Source organism: Pinus tabuliformis, chromosome 9, assembly GCF_031772625.1.
Source record: "Pinus tabuliformis cultivar Carrire ecotype Pingquan chromosome 9, CPIR1, whole genome shotgun sequence".
Lineage (NCBI taxonomy): Eukaryota > Viridiplantae > Streptophyta > Pinopsida > Pinales > Pinaceae > Pinus > Pinus tabuliformis.
Window position 1 is genome coordinate 1,560,439,652 of NC_142307.1, and position 20,375 is coordinate 1,560,460,026.

The 20,375-nt window shown below is 41.1% G+C and overlaps 2 protein-coding genes across 2 annotated transcripts; both read left to right on the top strand.

Moving 5' to 3' along the window:
- Positions 1–5,036: 5,036 nt before the first annotated feature.
- Positions 5,037–5,789, top strand: LOC149154571 (uncharacterized). The gene has a single exon (XM_089444165.1). It carries the CDS (start codon positions 5,037–5,039, stop codon positions 5,787–5,789), a length of 753 nt encoding a protein of 250 aa, XP_089300291.1.
- A 10,512-nt stretch (positions 5,790–16,301) lies between these two features.
- Positions 16,302–20,231, top strand: LOC149154572 (uncharacterized). Its single transcript, XM_089444167.1, has 3 exons — positions 16,302–16,734; positions 17,546–18,494; positions 19,319–20,231. The coding sequence occupies exons 1-3, from the start codon at positions 16,302–16,304 to the stop codon at positions 20,229–20,231; spliced, it is 2,295 nt and encodes a 764-aa protein (XP_089300293.1).
- Positions 20,232–20,375: the final 144 nt, after the last annotated feature.

Sequence of the window (20,375 nt, forward strand, 5' to 3'; positions counted from 1 at the left end):
TTCGTTTGTGCTTCAGCTCTGAGCTAGGGCCTATAAGCATAAAGCGTTTTTTGTTTGGGCTGGCTGAGTGCCCAAGTTTCTTCATATTAAAGTTTGTGATTGGGATCTTTAGGTTGGTTGTGCTAGTGAGGGATGAGCACTTGTGCACGAAGTTTTCATGCAAAGTGTTTGTCGAAATGTTTGTTTGAGCCTTTCATGAATGGTACTGGTTTGTCAATAAAATGTTTGATTTAACTCCTCAGCTAGACTTGGTGGTCAGGTCTACTAGTGGTCAAGGCTCGTGTTGTGGGCCTTCAAAATAGGAAACAGAGTTTTCATATCTTAATTCAGACATGACAATGCAAAGATTGGGGATCTGGATCCTCAAAGTTTCCTAATTTTTGTCAGGTCCTTGTCTAGAAAATCGTTATAAATAGAGATAAAAGAATTAGCTTCAGTGTGCATGGTCACTGCCAAAGTTCAAGAGCGGAGGTTCTTGTATGAGGGGAGGCAACTCAAGATGACAAAAGGCCTCAAAGAATATGGCATTAAGAGGGATGTCTCCATCTCTTTAGTTGCAAGCCTGAAAGGTGGTGTCAGGGGCAAGGGGGCAGCCATGGCTTCTAAGCCCAAGTCTTTTAATGATGACCTCAACCCTAGCCATAGTTCCCATACTCCAAAAGATTTATCATGCCAAACTTTCATAGTAGAGCGATCAAAGGATACCCCAAAGCTCGATGTTAACGATGTATTGGCCATGATAAAGGTGGCAGATTATAAGTGACGATCAATTATATGTCGATTTAATGGATTTTGGCCCTCGATATCTGCTCTCTGGGACTAGGTCTATTATAACTGGTCCCAGGATGTAGATATGCTTTTGTGCTCGAGAGGTTATTTTTTTGTCATTTTTTTAAGATTTGGAAGATCGGAAGAAGGTTTTCGACCAAGATCCCTGGTTTTGGGGTCGAGTTGTCCTTTCTTTTTAGCCATGGTTTCCAAATTTTAATCCTCTAACCATGAATCTCTGGCTACTCTAGTATGGGTAAGACTCCCAAACTTACTCTTCACTGGATCTGGCAAAAAATCCTTGAGAATATTGGTAATTCAATTGGTTGTTTCATCAAAATTAATAGTGAAAGATTGGCACAAGGTATCATCACTTTTGTCCACATTTGTGTTAAGGTAGACCTCGTTGACAGATTACCGAGCAAAATCATTCTTATGTGCGAAGTTAAGGAGTATCAACGACCATTGGACTATGAAAATACAACTTTTAGGTGTAGAAGTTGTATGCAGCTAGGGCATCTCCAGAATTCATGCCCCTCCTATAAAGGGACCTTTTCCACCTAGGATTAAAAGAAAAACTGAGGATGGTGGGACCCGAAGGTAGCAACGGGCCCCAAGAAGTCAGTAGACCAACAAAAGGGTGACGCTCAACAACAAAAGACATCCATTGTCAACTGAGCATCCCCAGTGCCAAATCAACCCCCAATGGCACAACAACATCTCTATGTGAAGGTGAACCCTATGGCTAAGGACGATGGAGGAGCATCAACTATGATTGTGCCTGCAATTAGTGGCCAGAAGCACACCCATGAGTTGGATCACTACGACAGTGAGAAAGAGATAATGAAGAGGACGGATCCGATGGTTGTGGAGCTATATCAAAGAGATGGGGATCTGGTACCAAATCTAGTTGTTATGGATAACTATGTAGGTTGGATTGATGTAAGAAAGAGAAAGGGGTGAAAAGAGAAACCTATGAATCAGCCTGGTATTTGATACTAGAAATGTAAAGCTTGTATGATCCTAATGTAACAAGTTTTTCTGGAAATAATAGAAAGTAATTTACTTACAAAAAGGGTAAATTTTATAAATTTAATTTAATATTTATCTAATTGAATATATTTTATAATAATAATAATAAATTAATATTTATATAATTAAGTAGTTATTATAAAATTAAATTTAATATTGATTTAATTATGATAAGTGTGTCTATTTTGAAATCATAATTTTAATTTAATTATCAATAATTATTAGGTGGATGGTCGGGATTTAACCTCTATGAAATATTTAGCTCATGGGGCATAGAATAGACAGTGATGGGTGTATTGTTAAGTCACTTTGTGATGTGAAGGTCACCAATCGAAACTCTATGGGCAAAAATCCAGTCATGTTAAGGGCTTGTGTGGCCTAGGTCGGGTGCAATCCCCAGGTGATTTTGGCAGCTTAGATGTCCCTGGGTCACAATTTTTCAAGCCATTGGTCAAGCCTGATGTAATCTCTGATGAACTCAGACCACTTGACAAACAAAACAAAAAATCTCTATGAAATATTTTAAAACATTCTTAGCAGTATACACAAATCACAAGTTGAGAATTATCTCCAAAGTAGTCATGCTCTTCCTACCCTTTCGATTAAATTGATTGATTAAAAAAATGTCATATGAACAAGTGTCATATCAAATAATGTCACATGGTTCGGGTTCAGTTGGGGTTCGACAATTATTAGGTTCGGTTCGAATTCAATTTTTTTGATGAGGTTCGCCATTAGGTTCATGTGTGTGTGTGTGTGTGTATTAATTTATATGATAAAATAATAAGAAATCAACATCAATAAGCATCAAAAATGTTATCATGGACATGGAAACTGCAAGGATAAATTACTAGCTTGAGTTGTGACACGCAGTTATGAGTTTTGATCTATGGACTTGGTCAATGGCCATGAGGTTCGATGAGGTTCATCAAACCTCAATTTTTTTTTAAGGTTCACCAAAATTCAAACCTCAATGTTAAAGTTCGATGAGCCTTGTGATATAGATATGAAATGAGTTATGGTTTTTTGGGTATTTGGTATTGCTAACCATAGTATGGTCCATGCTATGTAACAAATTATATTTACAAATTACGTATCTTTATAGTAAAGTGAGGATAATGCTTAAAAATCTTGTTCCATAATTTTTTAAATATATGTGTTTAACGCTTAGTATATATAATATATATATATATATATATATATATATATATATATATATATATATATATATATATATATATATATATATATATGTTATTTATTTTATATTTTTTTTGCGACTAGCTGAGCACTGCTGCCCTCGCTGAGACCTGTGTAGCCTGACTGGGCGTTGCTCTCTCGGCCTCTCTGCCCCGATCCAGGTCCTCCTGACTGCAGGGCTGCCTGGATCTGCCAGGCCTTCTCTGCCAAGACCGCACTGTGCGTCTGCACCTGCCAGAACTGCCTGGATCGCCCTCGTTTTGCAGGGTCTGATCGGATCTCTTTTTTCCGAGTTTGAGATGCCTTGCTTCCTGTTCTTGCTTGGAGCAGATCGGGTTTGCTAATCTGTGCTCTGCAATGGAGGCCCAAGGCTCGCCTACCGGTCCCTCGCATGCTCCACCCCCGGAAGCTGAAGCAGCCTTCTCCTCTCTCCTGGCTTCGCTGCCCAAAAAGAAGAAGTCTGAAATCTCTAAATTCGTTAAAAGGCTCGACGATGTTCCGGAGGTAAACCTTCCTCCTGAGGGTCCGATCTAGGTTGCCTTCTCCTTGGCAGATCGTGCCCTGGTGGGTCAATTCACGGGCCTTTGGCCCTCGCCAAAATCAACAGAAAACTGGGTCATCAAGAATTGGGTTCCCCTGATCGAGAACAATGTCACCTCTTATTTTCTAGGTAGAGGCTTCTTCCCGTTTGAGTTCAACACAAAGGAGGACAAAGACCTGATCTTCAGGAATGGGCCATACTTCATGGGACCTCAGGGTCTCTATCTCAATAAATGGACCCCTGACTTCGACCCGACCATGGATGTCCCAGCGGCGGTTCCTGTCTGGGTTCGGCTCCCTAATCTCCCGGTGCATTGCTGGAACTGGGAGTCCCTCAAGCACATAGGGAACACTCTGGGAAAATTCATTGATAGAGCAAACAACAATGACCAGTATGATTGCGCCCGAATCTGTGTCGAGGTAGACTTAGAGGTGGGGCTTCCGGAGGCCATCAAATTAAAGGTAGGCAGTTGGACGCACGTTCAAGTGCTGGACTACGAGCAACTTCCTTTCAAATGTCGTAAATGCCATATCTATGGCCACTTTGCAAGAGGGTGCCCGAACAAAGGGGAAGCAGAGAAAGGTAAGGAAGAGGGCTGGAACCAAGTCAAGAGGTCAAAGGCATCCCAAAAGAAGTCTGGGGTTCATGTCCCCCATCCTGCCTCTACTGAGAACACTCCCCCGTCAAAAAGTCAAGAAAACAGGTATGTGGTCTTAAGCTTCGCTGAAGAGACTCCCCATGAAGAAGATAAGCAAGATATTCCACCAGAAAAAACGACTTCAACAGATGCAAGACCTGACGAAAGTGCCACGGCAAGAAACAAGGAAAAGCAAACAGAAGCATCCGAGGAGGAACATGACTCGGAGGAGTCTGAGGAGGATGGAGAAATAGGAGACATGCAGACATTGATTAGAAGATCTGCAAGAGGCCGTAAATCTACTAGAGAAAAGAGAGATCAGGAAACCTACAAGGACAAGCTTCAGGGTAGCTAGCCCACTCTGGAGAAACTCCTTGGGAAAAATCCGAAGACGAACAAAAATCAAGTGCAGGGTTCCAAGGGAGCCCATCATCATAAAAATAAATGATGAAGATCGTCTCCTGGAATTGCAGAGGAATGGGGAGCAAAGTGAAAGAAGAAGCAACAAGAAGTCTTATAAGAAGAGAAGCCCCAGACATTCTTCTGATCCAGGAGACCAAAATGGAGGACAAGGAGTTTCTCCAAATTAGCAAAAAGTTTTCGAAAGGAAGCAGCGGACACGCAGTTTCAGCACGGGGAGCCTCTGGGGGTCTCGGCTCCCTCTGGAACCCTCTCAAGTATAGGCTGGTCACCGAGTTACATAACACCCACTGGCTGTTTTTTAAGCTCCAGCCTTTGGACTCAAGGGAGGCAGTCAGCCTTTTCAATGTCTACGTTCCAACAAATATAGGGGAGAAAAGGGAGTGCTAGGACTCCATCAGACAACTGTCGGAGTCAGAAAATTTGGAAAACATCATTATGGCAGGGGATTTAAACCTTACCATGCGTATGGAGGAAAAGAGAGGAGGAACAATCATAAGGGACCCTGTAAGGGAATGGTTGGAAGACCTCATGCAGGACTGGGATCTGCTAGACATCCCTCCAGAAAATGGTAAGTACACCTGGTCTAATAAAAGAATAGGTCCTGGTCATATTGCTGCTAGACTTGATAGATGCTTGGTGCAGAGTTCCTTCCTTCTGCTGGGCTTAGAATCCAGATTGCATATCCTCCCATGTAGCGCTTCTGATCATAAGCCAATTTTGCTGGAGATGTCGGGCCATAAAGATTTGGGTCCCATCCCCTTCAGATTCAATCCTCTTTGGGTTAAGGAACCAGAGTTCCTGAAGCTGGTTCAAGACTGCTGGATTTTGCCTGTAAAAGGTTCCCCTTTCTTCATATGGGAAGAAAAGCTTAGAAGATTGAAAGCGGCCCTCAAATCTTGGGCCAAATCCCTCCCCTCCCCTGCAAAAGAGAGAAAGCAGACCCAGGATAACCTCGCCCACCACCATGCTCAAAGTGAGGATGCAGAAATCACTAAAGAAGTTCTAGACAAGGAACCTGAGCTCCAGCAAATCTTCCATAAAGCTTGCCTTTCGGAGGAAGAGCATTGGAGACAGAAGTCAAGGAGTTTATGGCTTAAAGCAGGAGACAAAAATTCTGCCTTCTTCCACAAACAAGCTCAAACCAGAAATAGCTTCAATTCTATTGTAGAAATTAAAGATGGCAGCTAAACTCACAAAGATTTTGATAGCATAAAGAGAGCAGCTTTCAATCATTTTCAAAACCTGTATAGAGAAGAGGGAGTGACAGACCCTAACTCTAAATTCTTGGAGGCGATCCCTCCTAGGATCTCTCCCTCAATGAACCAACAGCTCGAGGCGAAGATCTCTATACAAGAAATAAAAGATGCTCTCTCCGACATGGAGCCGGACAAAGCCCCGGGCCCGGATGGCTTCACTGCAAGATTCCTTCAAACCTGCTGGCAGATTGTGGAGAAAGACCTCTACAAAATGGTTTTGAAATCGCAAACTTGCCAGAAAATTGGGGGCAGCACTAATTCAGCCTTCCTCGCCCTCATCCCCAAGGAAAAGGGTGCTAAAGAATTCAATCGGTTCCGCCCCATCTCTCTTTGTAATATTGGATACAAACTGATCACAAAGGTCATTGCCAATAGACTAAAAGGCATTCTTCCAGCCATCATCCTGGAGAACCAAGGCGGATTTGTTCAAGGGAGACAGCTTGCTGACAATTTCATCTTGGTTCAAGAGGCGATCCACTCGAGCCAGCTACGCAAAGAGAAAGGTATGGTAATTAAATTAGATTTAGCTAATGTTTTTGATCGGGTCAGACTTAGCTTTCTTTGGGAGGTCCTGAAAAAATTCGGCTTCGGAATGGGTTTTTTAAAATGGATTCGTGCTTGTATTGTTGACCCTTGGATCGCCCCTCTTGTGAATGGGAGAGCAGCTAGTTTCTTCAAAGCCTCAAGGGGGCTTAGGCAGGGTTGCCCCCTCTCTCCGCTCCTCTTAGTTCTTCATGTTTTTGTCCTGAGTTTCTACCTGGATCAGAAACCGGTTGACCAAGAGATCCTGGGACTCAATATAGCAAGAGGTGTTAAAAATGTCAATCACACCCTGTTCGCGGATGATACCCTCTTATTAGGGGCTGCCTCCGCCAGATCTGCTTCAAGTTTCAAGGAGGTCCTGGATGACTACAGTGAAGCTACAGGCAACAGCTTAAACAGGGGTAAGTGTAAAATCTTTTGTTGGAATATTTCGACTTCCACCCTTACAATCATTTCAAGAATTATGGGCTTCACTGCTTCCTTTAACTGGTCCTCCTTCACATATTTGGGCCTCCTCATTTTTCGTAAATTGGCTTACAGCAAAGATTGGGTCCCTCTGTTGGATAAATTTAAGGCCAAAATCCAAGCTTGGGGGTTTTCATGGCTAAATCTCGCTGGCAAAACTGTCCTCATCAAATCCGTTCTCTGCAGCCTGCCCATTTTTTAATTCAGTGTAATTCTAGCCCCTTCAGGCATCATAAAAAAAATGGAAGCCTTCATTCGCAAGTTCTTCTGGAAAGGGGGCAATCATAATGACAGGAAAATCCCTCTGGTCAGCTGGGAAAAAATTTGCAAGCCTCAGAGCGAGGGAGGCCTCAACTTCAAGGATCTCAACCTCCAAAACATAGCCATGGGTGCCAAGATCTTCTGGAGAGTCATTGGATCACATCCAGGCTGGGCGCAAAGATCTCTTTGGAGAAAATACTTCATGGGAAAGAGAAAGAGATGCTTGGACGCCCCTCTACCCACCACAGGCTCTCAGCTGATCAAACTTTACCAAAAAGCAGTCCCTTTAATCAGAGACAGAGCATACTGGATTCCTGGAAACGGTAAGGATTGCAAGATATGGGAAGATAGAATTAGGATGCATCCTCCCTTATCGTCTCACAGCTCCCTACAACCGCTGCGCTTGTGGTTAGACAACGCAGGCTGCAACACGCTTTGGGACATCTCGCAGTGGGAAGGCAGAACATGGCTGCGCTGGAGACTCCCTCCTGTCCCTCCTGAGCTGTCTCAAGCTCGCGATCTGCTCCTTGCATCGCTAAACGGGATGGCGCCTCTGAGCGTGGGTAAGAAGGACGCCCGAGGATGGGGAGCCGCCCCAGGACTGTACATGGTGGCGCAAGGTTATAAGAGTTTGCAGGATCGACCTCATGTCCCCCCGAACCCAGCTGTATGGAATGGGATCTAGAACATTAAATCCATGCCCAAGGTCGACGCCTTTTGCTGGCTGTTATGCCACAAAGTGATATTAACAGCCGACAGATTGCAGAAGAAAGGCTTTCAAGGCCCCTCCCACTGCGATTTATGCTGTGAAAACGAGGAGAACACTCAGCATATCATGCTGGACTGCAATTATTCAAGAGAAATCTGGAAAGGACTTCTGAGTTTCTGGAATTCTGAATTCACTTTGCCCATGACTATTCCTGATCTCTTTGCAAATTGGCGGAATTACTACCCTGAAACTCTCCCAAAAAACGAAAGATTCAGAGCAGCATGGCTCTCCCTGTCAAAATTCGCTTGCTGGCAGATCTGGCTCAAGCGCAACAGAAGAGTTTTCAGGAATGAAAGTCTCAACGCACAGGTTAATATCATTAAAACAAAATGCCTTTGGAAAGAAAGTCTTGGGGATTATCTGCCGGAGCTGAATCTGAGTCAGCATGACTTAGATTGGGGCGCCCCGATGGGCCTCCATTTCTCAGGCGAAATTAGGCACCACAAGATCACAAAAGAATGGCAATTCAGGGGGAAGGAGAGCGAACTGTCAGATTTGCTTCTCAGGCAATCCAGATCTTCTTTGTTCTTCGACGGAGCAGCGAAAGGCAATCCTGGATTGGCTGGGGCAGGTGGCATTATAAAAAATAAAGAGGGCATAACAGTGGCAAAGTTCGCTTGGGGATTAGGGCAGTCAACCAGCATGCAAGCTGAGGCCTTGGCACTTCTGCAAGGCCTTAAGCAAGCAAAGGCTATGGGTCTTTCAGAAGTCAGCATTATAGGAGATTCTCAAGCCATCATCAAAGTCTTAGTAGAGGATTCCTCTCTTGTAGACATCAGCCTGGCAAGAATCATTTCAAGAATCAGAACCTTGATGAAATTCTTCCGGACTACATCTCTCCTCCATGTCTTGAGAGAAAATAATAAAGATGCTGATATAGAAGCCAACAGGGCAGTTCCTCTTTCCGCTGGCTGTCCCTTGGTAGACGAAATTGAGAGCTGGGACTCCATTCCATAACGATCGTCATGTTCTTCTGCATTTTGCTAAATCAATTTGTTTGTCTATTTAAGATAGGGAAAATAACAGAGATAGAATCGATAGTCTGGAATAAATTCCACGGGTACCCAGGATTTGGGACCTCTGATCAGCTAGTGGAAGGAAAGTTAAGGGCTATGCCCGACCAAATGTAACCGGTGAAAGGCAGTTTGGCCAAAGATCAATATAATTCCATACCCGTTCTTGTAAAAAAACAATAAAAAAATATTAAAATTAAAATATAATTTAGTTAGTTTTTATATTTTTTTAATTTTAGTAACACAAGATGAAGATGAAGTGAGTGTTTTGATATTTGTTATGAATTGATGTCTATCAAAGTTTATAAATTATTTAATTTCTATAATTACACTAATTAAATATTTTTATAAATTTAAATATATAAATTTTATTTTAAATTTGTTTAATATCTAGATTGTTTTAAATTTTGAATTGTTTTAAATATATTTTTAAATTAAAGAGTTTTGAAAAAATAATAAAAAATTACAAAGATACACCCAATTGAGTCCATTGATAAAGTTTTGGGAGAGTGAAAATGTTTTGTAATGCATGGTATAACGCATTTAATTTTTCCTTTCGGGTATTAATTTGTCTTTCACCAAAAATTTATGACGCTTATGCATAGTTTAACATTAGGAATTCAATTTTTGTTATTTTTTTATTATTATTTAAATTTATTTATTGGTAAGGTGATTGGTTGTGGTCGAGTTGTTTAGTACTTCTATTTCTATTAGTTGCTAATTTTTTGCTTTTAGTTTTATTTCCTTTTTATTTAACTTTTTCCTTTTTCTTTTTATCTATTATTTATATTTTCATAAATTATAATTTTTTCACAATATTTTCAATTTAAAATCACTTATTATTATATTAAAAACACATTTTAATAGATTTAATTATAAACAATTGTATATATAATAAAAATAAAACACACACACATAAATATATGTATGTTAATATAAACAATATAAGTTAATCATATTTTAAATTTTTTGGTGATGACATTCAACAATACAATATTTTATTAGTTGTTTTATATTTGTGATGAAACTTTTGTCTTTGTTATTTTCTTTTTAATTAAGCTATATTTAAGCTAAGTGGCAGGTACTAGCTACTATGTACCCCTTGTTTACATTTTATAAAGCCTCATTGCGCCCATAGGTGCTCTACAGCCCAGTATGGGTGTAGATCTCACATAAAAACGTAAACATGTAAATGTAAACGTAAACATAAATGTAAATGTAAACAACCCAGTATGGGGTAGATCTCACATAAAAACATAAACATGTAAATGTAAACATAATGTTTAACATTTAACATTAAAAATCAATCTAACCAGCCTAGATCCATCTTAACTCAGGATCTATCAAGCGCCGAGAGGGATCAAATCTCTTGAGGTGCAAACCTATTTTTTGAGTGCAAAACTTGAGGAAATGTTTGCACCTTGAGAGATTTGATCCTTCTCGGCGCTTAATAGATCCAGAGTTAAGATGGATCTAGGTTGGGATCCGGAGTTAAGATGGATCTAGTAGTACACATTCTTATCGCATGCTATAAAATGTTGTGCATTATGTAGGATTTTTCCAAATGATTTTTGTAAAATGTGTATAATGAATTCAATTATATTTGTAAGAGATGTAGGAAAAAATTGTAAAATGTGTATGGTGAATTTAATTTTAATAACATAATATGTGGAAATATATATATATATATATATATATATATATATATATATAAGTAAGTTGTGTGCATAGTTTTTGTTAAATAAGTTTAAACATAACTATGCTTTAATAATTTTAATAATTTGAGAATATGAAATATTCTAATGTGAAAGTATATAAAAATGCCTTAGTATTTATATGTTATTTTTTTTTCTTATGATACTATCATAGTGTGTTAGTTCGTACTTACTTGCAATTGCAGTGACATGGGAAAGAAATGAAATGAAACAATTAGAAGCTCTTCTTTGATACATTTCTTATAATGGAGAAGGAAAACCCAACTATCACCGACAAAATATAGTGTATCCATGAAGCATTTATATAGATGAAAAAAAAACCCAACTACTAAAGACAACATACAACATATAAACATATAATTACTAAAGACAACATACAACATACACCTATTATATAAGCATACAACTACTAAAGACAACATACACCTATTATATAGATGGCATACAACTGCTAAAGGCAACATACAAGATACAACTATTATATAGATGGCATACAACTACTAAAGACAACATACAACTATTATATAGATGGCATTATATTTTGGAAAGCAACAAAGATTATGAACTTATTTTCCAATAGAATTTGTAAAAAATAGAGGTTTTGTTGTATTAAAAATATATATTTATAATTTCAAAGTTAAATATTGGATATTGTGTTAGTCAAAGGCAAACCAATAACAATCAAAGGGTGAATCAATTGTTATATTATAGTTTTGCTTTGGTAGGGACTAATAAGAGATGTGTTATAAAAAATAGAATACCAATTTACAAAAGATAAGAATAAGATGTTGTGAGAAGAAAGTAGAAATGAAGTTATTTCAAGTAATCTCAATTTCTTTATCTTATTAAATCTCCCTCTTGTGATCATATAGCTTTATCTATTGATTTTATATGGATTTTAATGTGAGGATAGATAGTTTTTCATCAAATGTTGAAGAGAAGTAAAATGTGTTTATGGGTATCTATAAATTGATGTTCACGATAATAATAAATGGTAGAATAGTATGTTGTGTGTTAATGGCATGTTACTACAATACAATTTATAAAAAAATGGACTTACTTTTAACTGGATATGTCTTTGTGACATGAGGAAGTTAGCATAGCATTGGAAAACAGAAGCGTTAGTACATATGGGCTAGAAGACAACCCTTGAAACTTTCACATTCCCAACAACTTACTTTATCCAAGACATGAAAGAATTTGTCATAATACATGTGATGGATGGAAATGGATATTTTTCATCATCAATAGTGACGCATTTACTGTTATGAAGGAGGTGCTCTAATGTGAGGCTCGATTTTTGCAATGCACATAAATACTCACCCATGTTGGATGTGTGGTCATGCTCAAGTGGCAAGCCATCGGGAATAGACATGAATCAAATTTTCCACCTCTTGTTGCTCCAATTCATGATCAGGATTTCTCTTGGCAACAAGAGAAATAAGAGAACTGATATTTCTTGCAAAAACTACAACCATGCAGTTATGAATCTATTCAGTATTCACAAAAATGATGAAACATGCTTGCATAGCCGTTGCACCAAAATCATTAGAATCTTAACATTGCCTTTTTTATTTCCAGGGAATAAAAATCAAACTTTGTGTTCAATAGTGAAAACAAGTTTACATATATCAACATATCACCATATCTAGATGACACTATCATCAGGATATCCAGCAACGACCACAAAATACAAAATTTAATCACACCATACACCTATCTACAAATAAAGGTAGTTTACCGGAAGTACCAGAGGCATATAAAAAACGACAGAAATATGAAGGGAAAGTCAACGTTATTTACAAACACACCAGGCTAACACCGCCTACTCCCAATAAAATGCGAGCCTCCATCTACAAGAACCAAAGGCCATTGCCCTCAGCACCAACAAATTTTCCCCTGTTAAAGAAGCACATCGTGATAAAAGGTCGTGAAATAAATAAAACCATGTGACTTATGCAACCCCTCCTTATACAAAGCATCAATGATTGAATTGTGCTCCTGGTGTAGGTGAGTAAAGGAGACCGAAAGAAATAGTTCCTTTAATTTAAGGATCCGTTGCATCCAGAGACCAGGAAGTGGAGGGGCAAAGGCGATATCTCTGTTGATCCAATCTATAGCTGCTTTGGAGTAACCATATATGTGTATCTCATTAAGATTTATCCATCTGGCACATAATAGGATTCCCCATAGGGCGAAAATCTCAACCCTATTGTTCGTACCATTACCCCATTCCAACAAAAGTGGTATGAAGACTCTGCATCAATTCTATCCTAGCACCACAACCACAAACATAATCATGTGTCGCCCCATCAAAATGCCCAATCGGATATGTTTTCTGATTATCCATATAACATAATATCCTTTGGATCTTTTGTCTAGGAGCTCGTCGGTATTCCAAATAAAAGTCACAATTTTTTGTGCATATGCGTCCAATGTTATATGGGAATCCATCAAATATAATGGCATCCCTCCTCTGCCATATTCCCCAGCAAATAAAAAATGGTAGAGTGTGTATTTCTTCCTCCTGCTTGAACCAGTATTTGAAGCAATTTTCGATAGACAAAAAGGACCAGCAAGCGTTGATACAAAGTTTTTGTAAGACGTAAATCCATGTAGCAACGATAAATGGGAAATGGATAAATAGATGCAATACATTCTCCTGTTCACCAAGACAAATGCCGCACATCCCTAGGCCTTTAAAATCTCACCTGCATAAGTTGTCCTAGGTGAGGACTCTATTATGCCAAACGAGCCACCTCGATAACTTTATTTTTGTTGGCATATCCCATTTCCATATCTAGTTGAACCAACATCCACCACCCCTCCCGCTGAGAGTTGAGGATATATGCTCATATATTTCATGAAAACTGATATGATTAAGAGAAACATTTCCCTTCCAACATCGTTTGTCATCATATGATTAAGAGAAACACCGCTGATGAGCCTCAATATTGCAATAAGAATGCTGCAACTCCCAAGGATACCAACTTTAATTATCAACCTGGGGTTCGTACAAACTTAAGAGGTATCGGCACTATATGTGCAACATATAATGTGTCCTTCCTTTGCTCTCATGATGTAATGGAGTGCATGCAATGAAATCAAATACTAAACTAATTGCAAAAAATGAAATGCTCGAAATGGAAACCTTATTCTATTGAGAAACCTATTATAATTGCATAAAATAGAGATAAATGTCCACCATTACGTTTCAAAGAGTTTAGATCCATTAACAGAGTTCATTGGATGTGGCAATCAAGAAAATCATCATTGTATTATCCAATTCATAAATTTGTCCATTAACCCAAATCGTTGAAATGTTTTGCATGGGTAAAGAGGCAAGTCCTAAGTGGTCTTTAGTCTTCCCTAATAATTTATTTAGAGCCTAGGGGTCTTGATTCAACCCTAAGGGACAATAACCAAGCTTCTTGAGCGAATCTGGGCAAGTATATACATGTTGGAAGGCTGCTACAGGGTTTCATGTAGTTTACTATAGGAAACAACAGATTTGTTATAGGGAGTTATAATTCACCAAATGACCAACCAAATCAAATCAAAATTGGATGGGACAAATTTTTTTATTGACTAGGATGTCTTAGGTCTCCATTCCAAGTGGAATCACTCAAAAATATCTTTGTTAACCCATGCTAAAAAATGGTAGAAAATTACTAGTCTAAAATCTAGAAATTTGAGAACTAGTGAGCTAGTAAATCTATCAAATGCCTAACATAATCAAATGCAAATGCAATGGGGTAATTTTTTTTATTAACTAGAATTTTTTTGTGATCTAATGCAAGTGGAATCAACTCGATTGAAGCTCATTAGCATGCTCTAAAAAATAACAGAAATTTACTGTTATTTGCCACAAAGGACTTCCAGAAATCTAGATTTGGGAATAAGCAAACTAATCCAAGTAACTCAATGATTACTATGACCTTCCAAAGTTGTTCCAATGATGAAATGATGTTTGTGATCCTGCAAAATAACTTACTTCAACCATTTAACCCAATCCTACAACAATAAATCATTAATACTAAATGCAGAAATAGAAAAAAAAAAACAAGAACAAGAGATGCATGTGAATAAGAAGTGAAAATAAGAAAAGTAAATGATACAAAAGGGCTCTGAGGCTCTTGGGATGGCCAAGCCCAAGGAAACTTAGAGTCCTATGAAGGAGACCAAGATTTAGAAGTTGAACATGGCACCAATCTTCATTATTTCCATCAATACAATTACATCCCTGCAAGAAATGATAGTGGAGCTGCAAAAATACGAGTTCTCTCCACAAGAAGACTAAGAAAAATCTACCCCTAGACTTGGGATTATGCTGCAAAATACTCTGCGAGTTCTCTGGTTGATAGACTAGTAGGAAAAATCTATTCCCACTAGAGGCCAATTTGACGGGAGAAGGCTCGCGAGGGTTTGGGTTAGGGTTACAGGTTCCTCTGCAGTTTACTGTGACCACGCCGGACCACCGTTAACCTGCACATCTGTCGTTTGCTATCACAACCGTCTGTCACCTTCCCCTACGTTTCGAGCTGGTTGACCTGTTGGGAAATCGAGGGGTTTGCACTGTGCCGCAACTCCCGGTTGACAACCCGCAGACGGTTTCACGTTACCTGCCCAACTCGGTCCGTTTCCTGAGAACTGTCATACTCTCCGGTTTCTTCTACTATCTGAGGTGTCCGCCGTTCCGAGAAGCAGCTGGCATCATGGAGGATCTCGAAGCCGTTGATTACACTGAAGACCCGCTGGAGGGGGTATCCATCTGGCGCTCCTCCTTCTCCACATCAGAAGGTATGTACAACTCTGGCCTCACCGAGAATTACACTTCGTATTCTCTTGGGGAACAGTCGCGGTCATATCCTGTGGTCCTCCCGGATGTTCCTCCAACCTGGCCTGCGCTTTCTACCCCCCCTCACTCTCCGGCAACCCTTGGTTTCGTTTCCGGCTGTTTGAACCCTAACCCTGGACTGGATCCCTCGGCGTCTGGTACTTTTTCCCGGCCATTTTTGCCCCCTTTGTTACCCATTGTCTCGGCCGGTTTTACCTCACAAGTCTCTCACGCCCCTCCGTCTGGCAGCTTCACCTCTGTTCCTCCGCTCGCCGGTACCCCCCCTGTTACTGAAGGCATCGCTAACCCATCCTCCTCGTACCCTAACCCTACCCCCCCGGTTGCTACTGCCCCTTCCCCGGGCCGGCCACATAACCTACCTCCTCCACTGGGCCCTAAAAAGAAGTACAGGTGTTTCAAGTCCAAGGCGGACGACATCTTTCTCAGACTAGAGGAGGACATACAGTGGGGCGAGACAATGGAATTTGCTGATAGGGTTCTGGTTGGGCGCATCAGAGGTCGGAACTACTCGGCAGCACGCTTGAAGTCCTGGGCAGCTGAAGTTTGGGGTCAACATCTGGTGGACATCCCCTTCGTGCAAACATTCGTGAGGGGATGGTTCGCGTTGAGATTCGCTCGTGCTGATCATACCAATTGGGTCTTGTCCTCTTACTGGCATTTTGAACATGCCCCGGTGCTCCTTAAGCGTTGGACTCCCTTATTCGACCCCGAGACAGAGCAGATTGGCATTGGACCTGTTTGGATTTAACTCCTAGGCCTACCACTCCATTACTGGTCAGAAGATATCTTCAGGCGGATTGGCAATGCGATTGGCTCCTACATGGACTATGATAAATCCTACCAGCACACAGGCATGATGGCTTATGCTCGGATTCTTATCAATCTGGATACCAGGGGAGGACTACAAGAGTTCATCACCATACAATGGAGGGACACAGCTCGCAAACAGATAATTGACTATGAAGGTATCCCGTATCGCTGCCGTAGATGTCACAAAGTGGGACATCTATACAAGGATTGTCCACTCCTCCGGAAAAGCAGGGAAAATGTTCTGGAAGGGGAGTCCGAGCATCCCTTGGACCATCCCCCTCGGCAGAATACTAAGAAGAGTCAAGAGGAGCGTGCAAAATTCGCTGGGGATCCCCAAGGTTTACCTGATAATGCAGAAGCTGCAAAAGGAAGCACTGTTTCTCTCCCACCTTCGCCATCTCCAGTACACTCAGCGACTGAACAAGAGGACATCGCGACGACGGGTATGTTGCTTTCATCCCCCTCTCACTTGCCTCTTGTGTCTTGCATATCTGATGGTACTGCATCTCATCACATCATATGCACGTCTTCTCTATTGGCACTTTTGACCTCTGTGGTTTTGCATAGATCCCAGGGCCACACCCATCCATCCTCCCTCATATGCTCCCTCCCTCTCCCCTCTCCCGCCACATCCCCTTGCCTGCCATCCCTGACATCTTCCTCTCACTCATCTCACCCCATCCCCTCCCCCTCTGTATCTCCTCGGTACTCTCTTCGATCTCGATCGAAGGATAGAGGATTTGATGCCATTGGTCTGGACTCTGAGGCCGCCCCTGTCACTCATAAGAACTCTCGAGGCAGACCCTCTCGCATCACTAAAGCTAGACACACTGCAGACGAGAAGTTGCCCTTGGGCGACAGCAAACCATTTTCAGGGCCCTTAGAGCAAAGAATGGCCCTCTTTTTCACCCCACATGAAGATCTTATCATTTAACTGCAGAGGGTTTGCTAGCTTGCCCAAAAAACTAGCGCTCAGGAGACTGCTCACCTCGTCTCAGTCGGACATTATATTTCTTCAAGAAACCCTCTGTTTAGCTGAACCTCTAATCCACACTCTTAACTCCTGGCTGCCCAATTGGACCTTTCATGCTTTGGATGCGTCTAGGAGATCAGGAGGTTCAGCTATTGGGATAAGTAACAAAGCATTGGAGATCAGAAATATTTGGGGAGGCAGAGGCTTCATTGGGTTGGACATTTTTGCACACTCCATTGAGATGGATATTCGCATCATGAATGTCTATGGTCCTTGTGCAGACAGGGCTAACTATTGGAGATCCTTACTTGAATCTGACCTTCTACAGGCAGATAACATTATTCTTGGAGGGGACTTAAACTTTTCAATGGGTTTTTGTGAATCTTGGGGACACTCGGCTCAGGTAGACTCCTTATCAGATACTATTTCCAATCTACTCGAGGAACATCAGTGGGTGGACATACCTTCAGCCAGGTTACAGTATACTTGGACAAACAACCGCAGTGGAGATCAAAGCTTGGCCAGAAGACTTGACAGGTTCCTCATCAAGGAGTTTCTTCTCAACAGACTTCCCCGCATTCGACAATGGGTTGGAACTGGTGGCATCTCTGACCATCGACCAATTTTCTTGGAAATGGCCGACATAAATCAAAAGATCAGGAGCCCCTTCAAATTTAATTCCTCTTGGCTAAAGGACCCATCATACATACAGTTGGTATCTAACTATTGGCAGACCAACCCTATTATGGAAGGTGAGGGTCATACTGAAGGCTTCATTAGGAAATTATCTGAACTTAAGAGGATCTCTAAAATCTGGGCACACCAGAAGCGTATCTGTGATGACAATACTCTGAGGGAGGCAGAAAGGGTCATCGCTTCGCATGAGGACACATCAAATGGCACCTTCCCCATTCTTGAGAGCAAAGAACACTACTCCTCCCTCATCATGAAGCGTTCACATATTCTGAAGGAAAGAGAAGAAAGCTGGAGGCTTAGGAGTAGGGCAATATGGCTCACCGAGGGAGATGATAACACGAAGTTTTATCATAAATTTCCCAATGGGCGCAAAGCCATTAATACTATTTGGGAATTGCGGGATGAGCGGGGACATACAGTATCAACTCAGAGGGATCTGGCCAGGCTAGCTACAGAGCACTTTAGGGGTATATATAAAGCCCCTAGAGATGTAAACATCATGGAGATCATGCGGGTGGCTGAACATTTTCCCAGGTTTGTACTACAAGAAGACACGGAAGATCTACTGAAGGAAGTAACCATGGAAGAACTGGAGGCAACTTTAAAATGGTTTAAAAAAGATAAAAGCCCAGGTCCAGATGGGTGGACCATTGAGTTTTACATTGCTTTCTTTGATATCCTGGGGAATGACCTACTCAAGATCGTGGAGAACTGCAGAAGGAGCGGCAGAATATCCTCAGCCATCAAATCCACATTTATAGCTATCTTATTCCCAAATCGAACAATCCTGTCTCTTTCAATGATTTCCGCCCCATATCCCTCTGTAATTGCCTATACAAGATCATTGCTAAGATCATAGCCAATCGTCTGAAGCCTATTCTATCTCGTCATATATCTCCAGAGCAATTTGCCTTCCTACACCACAGACAGATTCATGAAGCTATTGCTACAGCACAAGAACTCTTGCATACAATGCAGCTCAAAAAGCAGAAAGGAATGATACTAAAGGTGGACCTATCCAAGGCTTTCGATAGAACAAATTGGCTCTACATCAGACTGCTGTTGACCCATCTTGGATTTCCTTTTGCATACATCAAATGGATAATGAGCTGTATAACTGATGTATCTTACAGTGTGCTACTTAATGGGGAAGCTACATCCTTTTTCAATTCGGAGAGAGGCCTCAGACAGGGATGCCCTCTCTCACCCTTGCTATTCTTACTTATTATGGAAGGACTAAGTAGGACTATTACATCTGCTCGAGATAGAAATCAACTGTCAGGCATCAAAATAGCTGAATTTTTTTATCTCACTCATCTATTATTTGTTGATGACATTCTGATTTTCTTAAATGGCAGTATCGGGGACACCACGACCCTCCAGAACTTATTCATTCTTTTTCAACAAGCCACAGGGATGGTGATAAATGACAGCAAATCCACGATTACTACTGTTGGTTGCACACAACATGAGATCACATACTCAACACAGCGCTTCCCGTTCACCTCTTTGAACTTGGCAGAGGGTATAAAATACCTAGGATTTAGACTAAAGCCTCTCGGTTACAGGATTGCGGACTGGACTTGGCTCATTGCGAAAGTGGAAAAAAGACTACAGGTATGGTATCATAAATATCTCTCTCGGGCAGGCAGATTGATTCTCATCAAAGCAGTAATTGAAGCCACTCCAGTCTACTGGATGACCCTGGCCTGGATACCTAAAGGTATTTTGAGTAGATTACAAAGTATATGTTGTAGATTTTTATGGAAGGGACACCAACCGGGGAAGCTTTTTGCCTGGGTTAAATGGGATACCATTGCAAAACCCAAAAGTTGGGGAGGGTGGGGCATCAAGAGGCTTGATCTATTTTCCAGAGCATTAGCGGCCAAGCTCGGTTGGCAGCTCATCACCACTAACAGTCTCTGGTCCCGAGTTGCACAAGTGAAGTACATCAGGCCAATGAATCTAATGGACTGGTTCCGTCAGCAGCATGAATCAAGACATAACATTTCTAATATCTGGAAAGCGGTTATCGGTTCACTTCCTCTTCTGCGTGAAGGCATTACATGGCGTATCAAGGAAGGCAATGCTGTCCGAATCGGTTTGGACCCGTGGGTAGGCTGTGGCAACGCCCATAGACTATCTGCAGACTTATTAAGATACCTACACAGCAGAGGAGTTACACACATCAAGCACATCGGTGACAATGACAATTCTTCCTTTCTTCAGCAGGCATGGGTATCAGCACGAGATTTGGAGATACCAGTCTAGTGGCAGCATGAATGGCAGGACTACACGGATGCCCTCACCCAGGCACATATCAGACTCACTGATGGACCGGATGAGATAATCTGGGCCTTTGCAAAACATGGAGTATACACCCCGAGGCAAGGTTATATAAGGCTTATGGAATCT